General features: G+C 50.6%; 2 protein-coding genes across 10 annotated transcripts in view; one reads left to right on the top strand and one right to left on the bottom strand.

Annotated features, from left to right (window-relative positions):
• Nucleotides 1–472: 472 nt before the first annotated feature.
• Nucleotides 473–13,364, bottom strand: ZNF473 (zinc finger protein 473). 5 transcript variants are annotated; one of them, XM_068528813.1, is made up of 5 exons: nt 13,019–13,364; nt 10,049–10,204; nt 7,768–7,894; nt 4,489–4,578; nt 473–3,208 (listed from the first exon to the last, which is right to left on the bottom strand). In XM_068528813.1, exons 2-5 carry the CDS (start codon nt 10,055–10,057, stop codon nt 645–647), a joined length of 2,790 nt encoding a protein of 929 aa, XP_068384914.1. In that variant the 5' UTR covers nt 10,058–10,204; nt 13,019–13,364; the 3' UTR covers nt 473–644. The 5 variants fall into 5 exon arrangements, with proteins under 5 accessions (XP_068384914.1, XP_068384913.1, XP_068384915.1 ...); XM_068528812.1 differs by having other exon boundaries at nt 13,058–13,364; XM_068528814.1 differs by lacking the exon at nt 13,019–13,364 and adding an exon at nt 12,845–13,005.
• Nucleotides 13,365–13,570: 206 nt separating this feature from the next.
• VRK3 (VRK serine/threonine kinase 3) overlaps nt 13,571–14,719 on the top strand; it is a 41,865-nt gene continuing 40,716 nt past the window's right edge. Inside the window, exon 1 of one of the 5 annotated variants that reach the window (XM_068527696.1) lies at nt 13,571–13,691. The gene's annotated coding sequence lies outside the window, so the exon portion shown is untranslated. Of the gene's footprint in view, nt 13,732–14,719 lie in introns of all 5 variants that reach the window. The other 4 variants (XM_068527694.1, XM_068527695.1, XM_068527697.1 and 1 more) reach the window with 4 other exon arrangements.

Raw genomic sequence — 14,719 nt, 5'->3', positions numbered from 1 at the left:
ACTGGGTTTTTGGATCCAACGAAGCCAAGGATATTTTGGTGGAAAACTTTAAAAATAAAAGCCATGCACATTATTAGTAATAATGTTAACTGCAGTGAAATAAAGATAGAGGGTTGCTTAGTTTTCTCTTCCTTTTAATGTAAAAGAGTATATTTGTTATATCTGATGCACGTTTGTAGCTCACACTTGGTGAGTACTTACTATGTGCTGGGCACTTAGTTCTAAAGTGCTTTACATCTCTTTATCCTCACAACAGCCCTATGAAGTAGGTAGCTATTATTTTGCCCATCTTACAGATGAGGACACTGAAGCCCTGAAAGGTTTCATGACTTTCCCTAGGTCACTTAGGTGGCAGATGGCAGAGCTGGGATTTAACTCAGCAGACTGGCTCCAGTCTACCTCTGAATTCCAAAGCTCCACAGCTTCTCAATGTTTGTGTTTTCATTGTTTTAATGAAACTCATGCATGCAAATTTTCTAATCAATCTTTATTAATAAAGAGATTTATTACTCTTGGGGGGGAGGGGCTTACACTGGGACGGTTTCAACTTTAGGCCTCGGATGAACACATTCTCAGATGTCTGGGATCCGCTGCCACCCAGCAGCCATGGGCAGAATTGCTACCTGTTACTTTGGAGTGTGAACTCACTGATGTCGGCTGAGACCTGAGCAGCAGCACAAGGCTTTCTGACAATGTGGACACTGATGTGGTTTCTCCTTGGTGTGAATTCTCTGATGCTGACTGAGATGGGCTCTAAGGCCAAAGGCTTTCCCACACACATCACAAGCATAAGGCTTCTCCCCAGTGTGAGTTCTCTGATGCTGCATCAGATTTGCTTTCTGGGCGAAGGCTTTCCCACATACGGCACACACATAAGGCTTCTCCCCACTGTGAACTCTCTGATGCTTAGAAAGGCACGAGCTCTGGCTGAAGGCTTTCCCACATTCCTGACAAACATAAGGCTTTTCTCCAGTATGAATCCTCCGGTGTCGGATGAGTGCAGCACCCAGGCTGAAGGTTTTCCCACAGTCGCCACATTTGTAGGGTTTCTCACCTGTGTGAACTCTCTGATGCTTAGAAAAGCACGAGCTCTGGCTGAAGGCTTTCCCGCATTCCTGACAAACGTAAGGCTTTTCTCCGGTGTGAACTCTCTGGTGTCGGATGAGTTGAGCGCCCAGGTTGAAGGTTTTCCCACAGTCACCACATTCATAGGGCTTCTCGCCTGTATTAATTCTCTGATGCTTGGAAAGGCACGAGCTCTGCTGCGATGTTTTCCCACATTCATTTTGCTCAAAGGGCTTCTTTCCTGCCTGAGTTCCCTGATGCTGAACAAGGTGGTTACTGTAGGCAAAGACTTCGTCACACTTGTTAGGTTTAAAGGGCTTCTCTGCAGTTTGGATTAACTGATGTTCTGAGAGACATGCACTTTGGCTGAAGGTCATTCCACATTTGTTACATTGAAAGGGGTGCTCACTCTTATGGGTGGACTGATGTTTGGCAAGGGAGGCACTACGAACGAAGGCCTTTCCACAGTCCCCACATTCATACGGCCTCACTCCAGAGTGGATCCTCTGGTGGCGGATGAGCTGTGAACTTTGGCCAAAGGCCTTCCCACACTGGTTACACTCAAAGGGCTTCACCCTGGCGTGAATCCGCTCGTGCTGAGTCAGGTATTTGCTGCAGCTGAAGGTTTTCTCACATTTGTTACACTTAAAGCGCTTCTCGCTGACCCTTGGAGGCTCTCTCTGCTCTGGGTTCTCATTCAAGATCTTCCTGCTCTTGTCAAGTCCTTGTTTTTCTCTGGTGTGAATGCTCTGGTGGCAAGTTAGGGTCGAGTGGCAAATAAAGCGCTCACCACACTCCTGACATTCGTAGGGGGTTTCCACAGCATGGATTTTCTGGTGCTGAACAAGGTGTTCGTTGTGGCTGAAGGTCTCCTTGCATTCGGCACAGCTGTAGGGCTTTTCTGTGGCGTGAATGGACAGGTGTCGATTTAGGTGGGAGGGCCGGGTGAAACTCTTGATGCATTTGTGGCACTTGTGGGGCCTGTAGCCCGTGTGAACCCTCTGGTGTTCATTAAGGTGAGTGTTCCGGTAAAAGGCTTTCCCACATTTGTTGCATTTGTAAGGCTTCTCGCCCCTGTGAACCCTCTGGTGGGTCTTTAGGGTCAGGATATGGCTGAAGAGTTTCCCACACTCATCGCACTTATAAGGTTTTTCTCCAGTGTGAACAGACTGGTGTTTGACAAGCAAGGAGCTTCGCCTGAAGGCCTTCCCGCACTCCTGACACACAGCGGTCGTTTTTGCAGCATGAATTTTCTGATGTTGGAGGAGGTATTTGTTAAAGTTGAAGATCGCCTTGCATCTGGCACATTCGTAGCGTTTCCGAGTGTGGGTTTTCTGATGCCGGGTGAGATGAGAGGTTTGGCTGAAACTCTCGCCACATTCATTACATTTGTAGGATTTACCACCTGGGGGGGTTTTGTGACGCTCAACAGGCTGTGAGTCGTGACCGGCTGGACCATCACTGTCTTGACTCTTACATGGTTTTTCTTCACTGTGAATGTTCTGATGCCACAGGAGGTGTGTATTCTGACTAGAAGTCTTCCCGCACTTGTTACCCACATAGGACTTGGAGCCTGTGTGAGTCACTGACTGCACAAAAAGGCAAGAACTCTGGTTGACATCTTTCTCATACTCTTGAAGCACAGTGGGGTCCTCCCTAGTGTGAAGAATCCAGTGTTGGATCAGACGGTAGCTCTGGCTGAAGCTCTTCTCACACTGACTACATTTATATGGTTTCTCCCCTCCCTGGATGTTATCCTGCTGGCTCTGGTCTGAGTAGCACCCAAAGTCATTCCCACTTTCCTGAGACTTAGCTGGTGTCAGGCTCCTTTCAGGAAGATCAAGAGTCACAGAACCCGCTCCTGGGAAAAGGAGGGACTTGGGACCAAGGCCTCTCTTGAGTTTGTGGCTCTCGAGTTCATGGCTCTTGCATTCTGTGGGACTTTCCTTATTGGTAACAATATTGGACTTCAGAAGACTTTCCGGATCTCCGAGCAAACTATCTAACCAGCTCTGGCCTATGCAGGCTTCTTCCAGATGGGAGTTCCAGAGGCCATCCTTGGAAAACATCTCGGTAATCTCCTGGGAGAGTCCTTCTTCCAAGAAGTCCTGTGGCAGAGGAGAGGTCTTGCCCTCAGCGGTGTCTGAAAGAGAGGGCAAGTGCAAATGTCTCCTGTGCCCTGGGGGTTAAAGACAGGAGCTGTACGCTGAGAGCAGACAAAAGGGAGAACAGGTGATGGGTCCTGAGTCAGGCCTATCTGGCAAGGGGATGAAGGAGACGGGGCCAGAGTGGTGATCCAGCTGGAACTGGCATCACAGGAAACAGAGCCCATTTCCAGGAGGATTAAGAGGGAAGCTGGGCAACCTCGAGGGTTCCACAGAGAAGTGGAGGCTCTCAGTGGATATCTCCACCATCACCCCCATCAGCTAAGGCCCACTTCCTAGAGAAGTGCACTCAATGGAAAAGAGGTATAAATGATAACAATGCAATACGATTGTTACCACGTGGTTATCATTGTAACCACATCCAAAGGTGGTTTGCACGTGGTTACACATGCTTGGAACCAGCCTGGATGTTAAGGTGGCAGAAACAGAAATCCACAGTTGCAGGAGCCTGGGCCTACGTGAAAACACCTGTGCGCTCAACGGGAGGCTACAGAAGGTCCATGTTCACAAGCTCACGAGAGGTGAGCGGAGAATAGAGCTCCAGGCTGATGGCTGGGGTGCAGGCTGAGACTGAGCCGTGCAGCCTCCACTCCGTGGCCTCTGGTTCAGGGGTCCTTCTCCTCATGTTAACAGCCTAACAATGAGAAAAGCCTCCAGTGCCCCAGGCAGGGCCCTGCCTCTGCTTTTTCCTCCTGGGGATGTCTCGACCAGTGTAACACCTGGGAATCCTCACTGCTTGACTGGATCCCCTGGAGAAACCATGGCCTGGAAGAGGGCAGACCTAAGGCTCTTGGCAGCATTTAGGCCCAGGCTTGAGTTACTAACAGATGGGCCATCTGCTAGGCCCTGTGGACCAGGAAGGAAGGATGGGCCTGAACGAAAGGGGGGTGAAACAGGTAGACAGGGGGTCCACAGTGCTCAAGGGGCACAAGGCAGGAAGGTGGAGAGACCAACTCAGGGAATGTAAGGCCGACCGCTGCTGAGTCTGGAAGGATGTGGAGGGGACAGAGGAAGGGCACCAGGACAACCACGTGCTGAACACAGCGGCAGGCGGAGATAAGGCATGCAGGGTGAGGGTCCTGGACCTAAAGCCAGTGCGAGGCAGAGCGAAGCCCAGAAGCAGGGAATCAAGCTGTCTGGGTAGACAAACTGGGTGGGATGGAGGTCCCAAAGATGGAGGGCCCACAAAGGGCCATGCCCCACGATCCCTCCACCCTCCCGCTCGCTGGGTGCTGGTGGGCCCTCTCTGCCCACTCACCAGGTCCTGTTGACTCTGGGCTTCCTTTCGCCAGGGCTGCCAGCTCTTCCCCATCATCTGGATGGGAGGTCAGGCTGGGTCTGGGGGGATCTGAAGGGAGAGAAGAGCACTGTCACCAACCAGATGACAGCAGCATGGAGGGCCATCTGGCCGCTGAGTGGGAACCTCCCGGCTCTCCTGACTATTCAGCACCTTATCCAGCGCACGGCTCCCAAGGGCCAGATGCAGCACTGGGTGACTCCAGGGACGCCTGCCCTACAGGGTTCCCAGTCCAGTGGAGGAGAGGGACCCGGACAGTCACAATCCAGAGTGATCACAGCTGTGACAACTGGGCCTGGGAACACAAAGGATCTGTAACAGCTCTTGAGGAATGAGCAGAGTGGCCGGGGAGAGGCACTTCCTCGGCCATCTGCGATTCGTTCATTCACCCATGGACCACACACGGCCAGAGGCCTCCATGGGCCAGGCCCCGTGATGAAGTGTGTTGGGGTCCCAGAGCTCAATCCCACACTCTACCCCCTGCAAACTTCCTCAAGGAAGGGAGCACAGAGTTATAATCCCTGGGGAAATGTGCTACAGTGGGGAGAAAGCCACTGCTAACTTCAAAGATGAGAGGCCATGAGCCCAGCAAGTAGGCTTCATCTTTTAGCTGAAAGAGGGCAAGGAAAGAGATTCTCCCCTACAGCCTCCAGAAGGAACCAGCCATGCCCACACCTGGATTTCAGCCAAGGCAGACCCACTTCAAACTTCTGACCTCCATGGGGCTTCCCTGGTGGTGCAGTGGTTAAGAATCCGCCTGCCAATGCAGGGGACACAGGTTCGAGCCCTGGTCTGGGAAGATCCCACATGCCACGGAGCAACTAAGCCCGTGCGCCACAGCTACTGAGCCTGCGCTCTAGAGCCCGCAAGGCACAACTACTGAGCCCGCGCGCCACAACTACTGAAGCCCACGCGCCTAGAGCCCGTGCTCTGCAACGAGAAGCCACTGCAGTGAGAAGCCCGCGCACCACAACGAAGAGTAGCCCCACTCACTGCAACTAGAGAAAGCCCGTGCTCAGCAATGAAGACCCAACTCAGCCAAAAATAAAATAAATAAAATAAATAAATTAAAGACAACCACAAAAAACAAAAAACTTCTGACCTCCAGAACCATCAGTCAGTGTGTGCTGTTTTCAGCCACGTTTGTGGCATCTGCAAGAGCAGCCATAGCAAACGATTACACCACTCATATATATACACACACAAACGTGTGCCAGGGAGTCAAGGGAAACACATTTCTACCATGGATTGTAATTTAAAAATTGCAGACACTGAGATTTGACCTCCCACAAGCTGCTTCTGTAGCACATTGAGCAGTTTGGAGAAAATCTGCCCCAATGCAATAAAATTATATGAAATGATAGTTTTCAGTGTGTAATCCTTTTTTTCCTTTCTAAAAATCTTTTGGAATAAATTATTTTTTCTGCTTTTGGAAAAGAAAGAAGCAAGGAACTTGAGAAGGGGAAATGAGCTGATCAGGATGAGGTGACACGGATGAGGAGCAGCAAGGCTCCACCTAATGTCTCAGCCCTGCCGTTCCCTCCCTGTGTGACACTGCTGTTCACAGCCCAGGGAAAATGGTTAGCACCGCAGGCTGCCTGCTCTCATTGGAAAGGCCTGCTCGCAAGGCTGGCCCTTGGCTGGTGTCTGGGAACCTGGTTTTCGGGGGTGGAGGGTTCCAGCCTTCCCTAACCAATAAGAGGGGCTCCCTGTGCCCAAATGCCTGCTTCCCTTTGGGGAGTCTAGGATTTGGGTACGTGGCAGGCACAGGGTACCTATGCGACCAGCCCCCGGTAAAGAACCTGGGTGCTGGGTCTCTAATGAGCATCCTCGTACACACTTCATATGTGTTGGCGCACCTGGTCGCTGGGGGAATTAAGCATGTCCCATGTGACTCCATGGGGCGAGGACTCCGGAAGCTGGCGCCGGCCCCCCTGTACTTGGCCCCCCGAGCCTTCCCCTTTTGCTGGCTGTGCTCGCACCCCTTCTCCGTGGTAAGTCATGGCCGTGAGTAGGACCGTGCGCTGAGTCCCAAGAGTCCTCCTAGTCAATCACCAAATGTCGGGGTGCTCCTGGGGACTCCCACAGAGCTGGGAAGGTGACTTCCCCTCTTTGAACCTCGATTTCAGGAGGATCAAGAAAACAGGGAGTCAGACTTCCTTGCAGGGTGACTGGAAGATGGGAGGAGAGCATTGTAAGCGCTTGGCTAGCACAAGACCCAGCGCCTGACACAGCGGCTCTTGCTGCTCACTCATCTATTCGGTGAGTCCCCATAGCGGGTACTGGCCGTTCCGGACACGGGGGCTCCACCAGGGAGCAGCACGAGTCCCTGTCCGCAGGAAGCTCCCATCCTGGCAGAGGGAGACAGACCACAAAACGAGCGGTCAGAACATGAAGGAGCAGTGGGCAAGCCAGGCAGGGGAAAAGCAGGGAGTGCTCCTGGGGTTGCAGTTTGTCTTAAAAAAGGGAAGCCCCATGGTGGTGCAGTGGTTAAGAATCTGCCTGCCAAAGTGGGATCCCAATGTCGGCTCCTCCCGGACCAGGGATCGAACCTGGTCCGGGAAGATCCCACATGCCACGGAGCAACTGAGCCTGTACGCCACAACTACTGAGCCCGCGAGACACAACTACTGAGCCCACGTGCCACAACTACTGAAGCCCACGCACCTAGAGCCCGTGCTCCACAAGAGAAGTCACCACAATGACAAGCCTGTGCACAGCAACGAAGAGTAGCCCCCACTCGCCGCAACTAGAGAAAGCCCGCACACAGCAACAACGTCCCAACGCAGCCAGAAATAAATAAAATTTTTTTTTTTAAGGGAAAAAAAAAAAAGGGGGAAGCCCTGAGTCAGGGAGGGGACAGAGGAGAGCAAATGCAAAGATTCCTAAGTGTCAGCTGGAGGAATTCCTCTACCATGATGAAGAGGAAAGGCAGGGGCCGGATCAGGGTTTCTCAACCTGGGCACTACTGCCATTTGGGGTCGGATAATCCCTGCATTCTGGGATATGTGGCAGCTCCTCTGGGCTCCACCTACTGGATTCCAGGAGCACACCCACCACTGCCAACTGGTGACAATCAAAAAGGTCGCCAGGCATTGCCAATGTTGCAGAATCGGCCAGCTGAGTACGCTGGTCTGAGGCGCTCAGGAGGCAGGGGCTCATTCCATGGGTGACAAGAGAGCCACGGGTGATCACCGAGCACGGCAGTGACAGGCCCTTGGGGCTGGGGTGGACACTCACTCAGCAGGAAGAGGTCCTGGTAGTTGTCCAGTGCCGTGTCCCAGAACAGGTCCCCCTGGTCCAGCCCCAGCTGCTCCCAGTCCTCCAAGGTGAAGTCCATGGCTACGTCCTTGAGGGTCGCAAATTCCTGGAATGCAACACACTGTCAGTGATGACTGCAGGGCTGGGGTCAGGGAGGGGCCAACGGCTCACTCAGCACCCCCAGCCCCCCATGCGCCAGGCCTTTGGCAAAAGTCGTCTTGCGAGAACCTTCAGATGTAAGAGACTGGGCATCCCCGTATTTTCTAGGCAAGGACAAGGAGTCTTGAAGAGGAGACGTGAGGTTCCCTCAAGGTCACAGAGGTGGGTCTCCCTGATCCTGACATCCATCTACCTTGGCTTTTGGTTTTTTCAGTGTTTGTTCAAGATTTTCAGTTTTCTTTTTTTAAATTTATTTATTTTATTTATTTATTTATTATTTATTATTTATTTATTTATTTATTTATTTATTTTATTTGGGTCTTCGTTGCTCCACGTGGGCTTTCTCTAGTTGCGGAGAGCAGGGGCTACTCTTCGTTACGGTGCGAGGCTTCTCATTGCAGTGGCTTCTCTTGTTGCGGAGCACGGGCTCTAGGTGCGCAGGCTTCAGTAGTTGTGACACGGGTTCTAGAGCGCAGGCTCAGTAGTCGCAGCGCGTGGGCTTAGCTGCTCTGCAGCACGTGGGATCTTCCCAGACCAGGGCTTGAACCCGTGTCCCCTGCATTGGCAGGCGGATTCTTAACCACTGCGCCACCAGGGAAGCCCAAGATTTTAGGTTTTTTAAATTAAAAAAAATTTTTTTTTAATTATAGTTGATTTACAATGTTGTGTTAATTTCTGCTGTACAGCAAAGTGATTCAGTTATACATATACATTCTTTTTCACATTCTTTTCCCTTATAGTTTATCACAGGATACTGAATATAGCTCCCTGTAGGGCCTTGTTGTTTATCCATTCTATATATAATAGTTTGCATCTGCTAATCCCAAACTCCCAACCCTTCCCTCCCCCACCCCCTCCCACTTGGCAACCACAAGTCTGTTCTGTGTTCTGTTTCATTTACTCATTCCACAAACACCTGGAGGAACTTCCCCGGTGGCGCAGTGGATAAGACTCTGCACTCCCAGTGCAGGGGGCCCAGGTTCCATCCCTGGTCAGGGAACTAGATCCCACATGCATGCCACAACTAAGGAGCTGGCAAGCAGCAACTAAGGAGCCCATCTGCCACAACTCAGACCCAGCGCAAACAAATAAATATTAAAATACAAACAAACAAACTAACAAAAAATATCTTGAGGCTTCCTGTGTGCCAGACCGGTGATGGTCCCTGGGGACCCAGAGATGAGTCCCAATCAGTACCTGTCCCCGTGGAGCGCCAAGTCTGGTGGGGCTGACAGATATGGTCAGGGACACCCCATCCGGGTGGATTTGTGCTACAGCGGAGGCAGCAGGGGTGATATGGGAGACCAGAGCGGGGAGGAGCTGACGCTGCCCAGGGAAGGTGGGGGGAATGAGCTGGGTCTTGAAGGCTGTGGAAGACTCACCAGCCAGAGATGGTGGGCGGGGTATATTCTAGCAGAGGGAGGAGCCTGACCAAAGGCGGGAAGCTGGAAAGTACAGAGTAACATTTTACCACCAGGCCAAGAAGGGAGTACGGCGTGTGTGGGGACACGGAGAAGACAGGGTGGAGGGGGACAGGACCCAGGTCACGCAGGGATGGGCTCAGAAACCTGGATTTTATCCTATAGGCAACAAGGATTCCTGGAAGGATACTGAGCAGCAGAGCGACAGTGTGAGGGCTTTCCTTTAAGAAGATCGAGTTGGGAGACCTCCCTGGTGGTGCAGTGGTTAAGAATCCACCTGCCAATGCAGGGGATACGGGTTCGAGCCCTGGTCCAGGAAGATCCCACACGCCGTGGAGCAACTAAGCCCGTGCACCACAACTACTGAGTCTGCGCTCTAGAGCCCTTGAGCCACAACTACTGAAGCCTGCGCACCTAGAGCCCGTGCTCCGCAACAAAGAGAAGCCACCACAATGAGAAGCCTGCGCACCGCATCGAAGAGTAGCCTCCACTCGCTGCAACTTGAGAAAGCCTGCGCACAGCAATGAAGATCCAACGCAGCCAAAAATAAATAATTAATTGATTTTTTAAAAAAAAGATCGAGTTGGGGACCATGATAAGACAGTGAGCCAGAACAAGGCAGGCCAGCTGTGCAGCCTTTGGGGATGATGGGTTAGGATAGGGAGGGACCCTCGACTCACCTCAGCCATAGCCAGTGGGGGCCCAGCAGCCCAGTCCTCCTTTAAGCTCCCCGTCCTGGGAGAAAGTGTCCTTTCCTCCTAGGGCTGACTCTGGCCATGCTGGAGGAGCCCCCAAAACGTCCAGAAGCAGGAGGAGGAGTCAGAACATAAGTCTCCCTGCAGGAATCACAACAATTGTATTTATTGAAACCACCCCAGCCCCACGTTTCTCCTGTGCTTCAGAGCCTGCAAGGCCACTTCACAACCCTTCTTAGCACTCACAGTCAGTAAATACAGCCAGTAAATACCCACTTGGGAGAGGTGGAGATTCAGATCTATCACCGTGGCGGAACCTTCTGTCTTGCTCCCCACTGTGTGCACAGTGCCTGGCACACAGTAGGGATTTTTGAAATATTTGTTGACAGAACACATGTGTCTCTAACTGAACCCCTGGGACGATGCTTCTGATATTTCTGATTATCATCTCTAAGACTTGAGTCCAGGTGAGCCTCCAAGACTGTTGATGTTTCTTCAACCTTTTTTTTTAAACCATGACCCACAGTAACACAGACAATATATACCATGACTACTCATTTGCATACATAACTGAACAAAAGCTTCATGAAACAATACTTCATCTTACAAAGTAGGATGGCCTGGGATGTTTACCATTCTGGTTGCTTTTATTTTACTTCATTACAAAAAATTATGGTCACTGCCCCCCGAGTTATTTTCATGACCCATAGTATGCAAAACACTGTACCACTGGTGCGGCCACTGTGTATTTCCTAAGTAGCATATATCTATGGGGTGTCGAAAGCATTCCATATCATGAATCAGCAATGACACAGGTCCACAATTCTTAAGTCTCTGGGGCCAGGTATGCTTTGAATTCAGAAATTTTCAGATTTTAAAAAGATGATCCAGGGACTTCCCTGGCAGTCCAATGGTTAAGACTTCGCCTTCCAATGCAGGGGTTGTGGGTTCGATCCCTGGTTGGGGAGCTAAGATCCCACATGCCTCATGGCCAAAAAACCAAAACATAAAACGGAAGCAATATGGTAACAAATTCAATAAAAACTTTAAAAAATGGTCCACATCAAAAATAAAAACTCTTTAAAAAAAAAAAAGGTGATCCACCACATATATGGTGTATTTCATTAGAATCCCAATGCAGTGGGGCGGGGGGAGGGCACTGGCGGGAGCATTTCATAATTGAATACTTTGATATTTCTAGAACAGAGGTATCAATATTCACTCTAGGTAGGATAATTAAAAGTAATAGATCACAGCAGTTCTAGTCAGTTGTGGGCACCAAATCCATGGAAGAAAATGTTTGGTTTTCAGAGCATTCTAGATTTTGTGACTGCAGATAAGGGAATGTGGTAGACCTATAATAAGTGCTAACATTTTACCCAACGAGGATTTCCCTCACGACAGAGGTTAAGCCGTGACTTTTTAGTATAATTTGATCCACAGATTTTTAAAATTTTATTTTATTGAAGTAAAGTTGATTTACAATGTTGTGTTAGTTTCTGGTACACAGCAAAGTGATTCAGTTATTTATATATATGTACATACAGTATATGTGTGTATATATATATATTCTTTTTCATATTCTTTTCTATTATGGTTTACTACAGGATATTGAATGTAGTTCCCTGTGCTACATAGTAGGACCTTGTTGTTTATCCAGTCTATATATAATAGTTCGCATCTGCTAATCCCAAACTCCCAATGTGTCCCTCCCCCAGCCCCCCTCCCCCTTAACAACCACAAATCTGTTCCCCATGTCCAATCCACAGATGTTTTATCTGGCCTGAGTTGGCATTGAGTGTTTTGACAGAAAATTCTTTTAAGTAATCCCAAACTTAAAAGCTGGGAGATTTCACCTAAAAATTTGATTTCCAGCTTCTGAAAAATCCTAGGATTTGGCCACATGGGGTCTGCATTCCCACGAAGCTAGTTTGTTGGAGGCTGTTTAGAGCTACCCCCGCACCCCGCTTTAGATGGGGTGAGCCCTCCCAGATGCCCCACGGCCCTCACCCAGACCTCTTCTCTCCTTTTCCTTATCTGCCTGACGCTCATATACATCTGAGTTTGAGAACTCTACGTACAGTTTCCAGATCCCGTTCTGTCCACATCTCATACACTCTCAGCCCTGGGAGGGAAGAAACTGGAGCCCTGATGCAAAGCTCAAGGTCACCCAGCCTGTCATAATAACTTGAGACAAATGGGACTGGAAAGCCTTAGGCCCTGAGTCAGGGAGTCTTGCCTCTTCCTGGTGTGGGACCATGGCCAGATCATTCACCCTTTCTGTGCCTGTTTCTACATGTACAAAATGGGGCAGATACAACTCATCCACAATCTCTTGTCTACAATTCTGAAAACGTAAGGCTCTGAAAACCAGAACTTTATTCAAAAATTGGCAGCCAAACTGAACCCGAATTGCCACAGGCTATGTATACTCTTTATTCCCCTCCAGTGTGAATATTCATGCCTTTTCCGGCAGAAATACTCGATTTCCAAGAATTGCCCCAGATCTCGCTTGGGGGTGTTGCCTAATTATGAAACATGCACCCTATTAACTCTCTAAATTCTTAAAAATTCTGATTCCCGAGATGATCCTGGTGGCTGCGGAGCTGACAAGAGAAAATGCGAGGACAGAGCGGCGCCTGGCACACAGAAAACGCCCAAATAAATGGTAAATATCTTGACTTTCTAAGGAACTCCCATTCATTCATCCCTCAAGATCCGACCCAGCTCTGCCTAAGACTTCAGGCAACTCACCCCCTCCTTCAGCCTCAGTTTGCTCACCCAAGAATAAAATAAAATAGAATCGATCCTCTCAGGGCTGCTGGTGAGAGATGGAAACCACTTCAGCAAGATCCTGGCTCGTAACTCCGAACAAGGCCTAAAGACTCCACCTAGATACCCACAGCCCAAGGCGACTCGCCCAGTGCCGAAGTCGCCCCAAAAGCATTCCGTCACCTCTCGTCTTCAGCGATCCCAGCCCCGGCGTCTCCTCACCTCGAGACTGCGGTCAGCCGGGTTAAAAGACTCGACCCCAAACGGGTGGGAGCGGAAGACCCAACTCCTCTGACACGCGCCTCCCCGCAGCCACTTCCGGTGCCGGGAGAATCTCTTCAGAGCTACTCCCCACCCAGGAGCCTCCGCGCCAGCCCCAGGACCCCGTTTCCCAGAGAGCTATGCGGACGCCTTATCTTGTCTTCCCATCTCCACCCGCTTCTTCGTCCTTAGAGGCCCCGCTGAGCACACTGCGAAATAAGAGTAGAAAGAGACTCGGCATCAGGTGGCATCTGGGTATTTAGTTCATCCCTCCTTACGATTGGCTCCACGTTGGCATATGCGCAGTAGAACCAGGAAGCGTTCCACAGAAAGTGGAATGGGGTTGGGCGATGAGGGAATTATCCCTCCCCCAGCCCTGAGTCAGAGGGCTGGTCTGCCGCGAAGGTGCCTGGGAAATGGAGTTCTCAGGCAGGCACAGCCCGCGGGCAGTCCGGAGGTCTGCGTAGGCTGCGCCGGCGCAGTCCTCCCGCGAGGGAGAGGATGCGCGCGCAGCGCCCTCCGCCCAAGCGGAAGTTTTCGCAGGGCAACTGAGAAGGTGCGTCCCAGTTCCCCTGGAGGGTCCGAGAGTCTGGCTGTAAGTATGTGCTTCCGCACTACGCTCACCAAATCTAGAGGTGAGGGGAAGGAGAAGCGGAGCAGGGGGAGGTCTCCTGATACTCTAGCCAGAGTTCGGTCGTGGTGCCTGTGACGTCAGCGCGACTTTTTGTGGGAGGCGGAGCCCCTGGGAGCGGGGGTCGGGGGTCGGGATGAGAGAAGCTTGTGGTCTCCGAAATAACCTGACGGCTCCAAGTGTCCCCAGCTTCTTCGGGCTCTTGGTGATAGGCGTAGCTACGACGGAGACGGGCGGAGCTAATGGGGAGTTCGACAGACGCCCCGCCTTGGTACTACTGCATCCCTGGTTTCCGCGGAGGACGGGGTCGAGGCGAATCCCGTCACCTAGATGATTAGCCCTCCTGCCCTAAGTTAGAGTATAATCTTTAGCTCTTCCAGGAAGGGCACAGTATTTAACACATAGCAGATATTCAGTAAATGTTTGTTGAGTAAATAAAGAAAATGGGTGAATGAATGATAAAGACTGGCCTGAGTGTTGGAGCTTTGGCTTTGAGTCCTGAGCTAGCCATATGACCTTGGACCGGTGACTTCAACACTGAGACTCCCTTCTTTCTTCCATACATATTTATTGAGAGTTTAGTATAGCTGTACTTCCACGTGACGTATTAAACAGTTGCTTGCTTATTTGATTATTAAACTTGCCTTCCCCCACTAGAATGAGCTTTGTCGGGTCAGGAGCCTTGTTCGTTTCCTTTGCTGCTGTATCCCCAGTAGCAGGCACATAGTAGGAGTTCAGTGAATAATTATTGAGCGAATGAATGAATGAACAAACTTAGGACATGTTGGCTACATAGCCAATGCTCAATAAACATTAACCATTATCTTTTTAAAAAATAAATATTTATTTATTTATTTGCCTGCGTTGGGTCTTCGTTGCTGCGCTCAGGCTTTCTCTAGTTGTGGCGAGCAGGGGCTACTCTTCTTTGCGGTGCGCGGGCTTCTCATTGGGTGGCTTCTCTTGTGGCGGAGCAGAGGCTCTAGGCGCGCGGG

The sequence above is a fragment of the Eschrichtius robustus genome, chromosome 19 (assembly GCF_028021215.1).
Source record: "Eschrichtius robustus isolate mEscRob2 chromosome 19, mEscRob2.pri, whole genome shotgun sequence".
NCBI lineage: Eukaryota > Metazoa > Chordata > Mammalia > Artiodactyla > Eschrichtiidae > Eschrichtius > Eschrichtius robustus.
Note: the sequence above shows the minus strand (reverse complement) of the source record. Positions and strands in the feature narration are given on the sequence as shown.

Bases quoted from the DNA above. Each gene is read 5' to 3' on its own strand.
- ZNF473 (XM_068528813.1), bottom strand. The intron at 4,579-7,767 runs GTGAGTGTCCAC...CTCTCCCTTCAG, and splicing joins CCAGGACCTCTTCCTGCTGA to ATCCCCCCAGACCCAGCCTG. The intron at 3,209-4,488 runs GTGAGTGGGCAG...CCTCTCTTTCAG, and splicing joins CCCAGAGTCAACAGGACCTG to ACACCGCTGAGGGCAAGACC.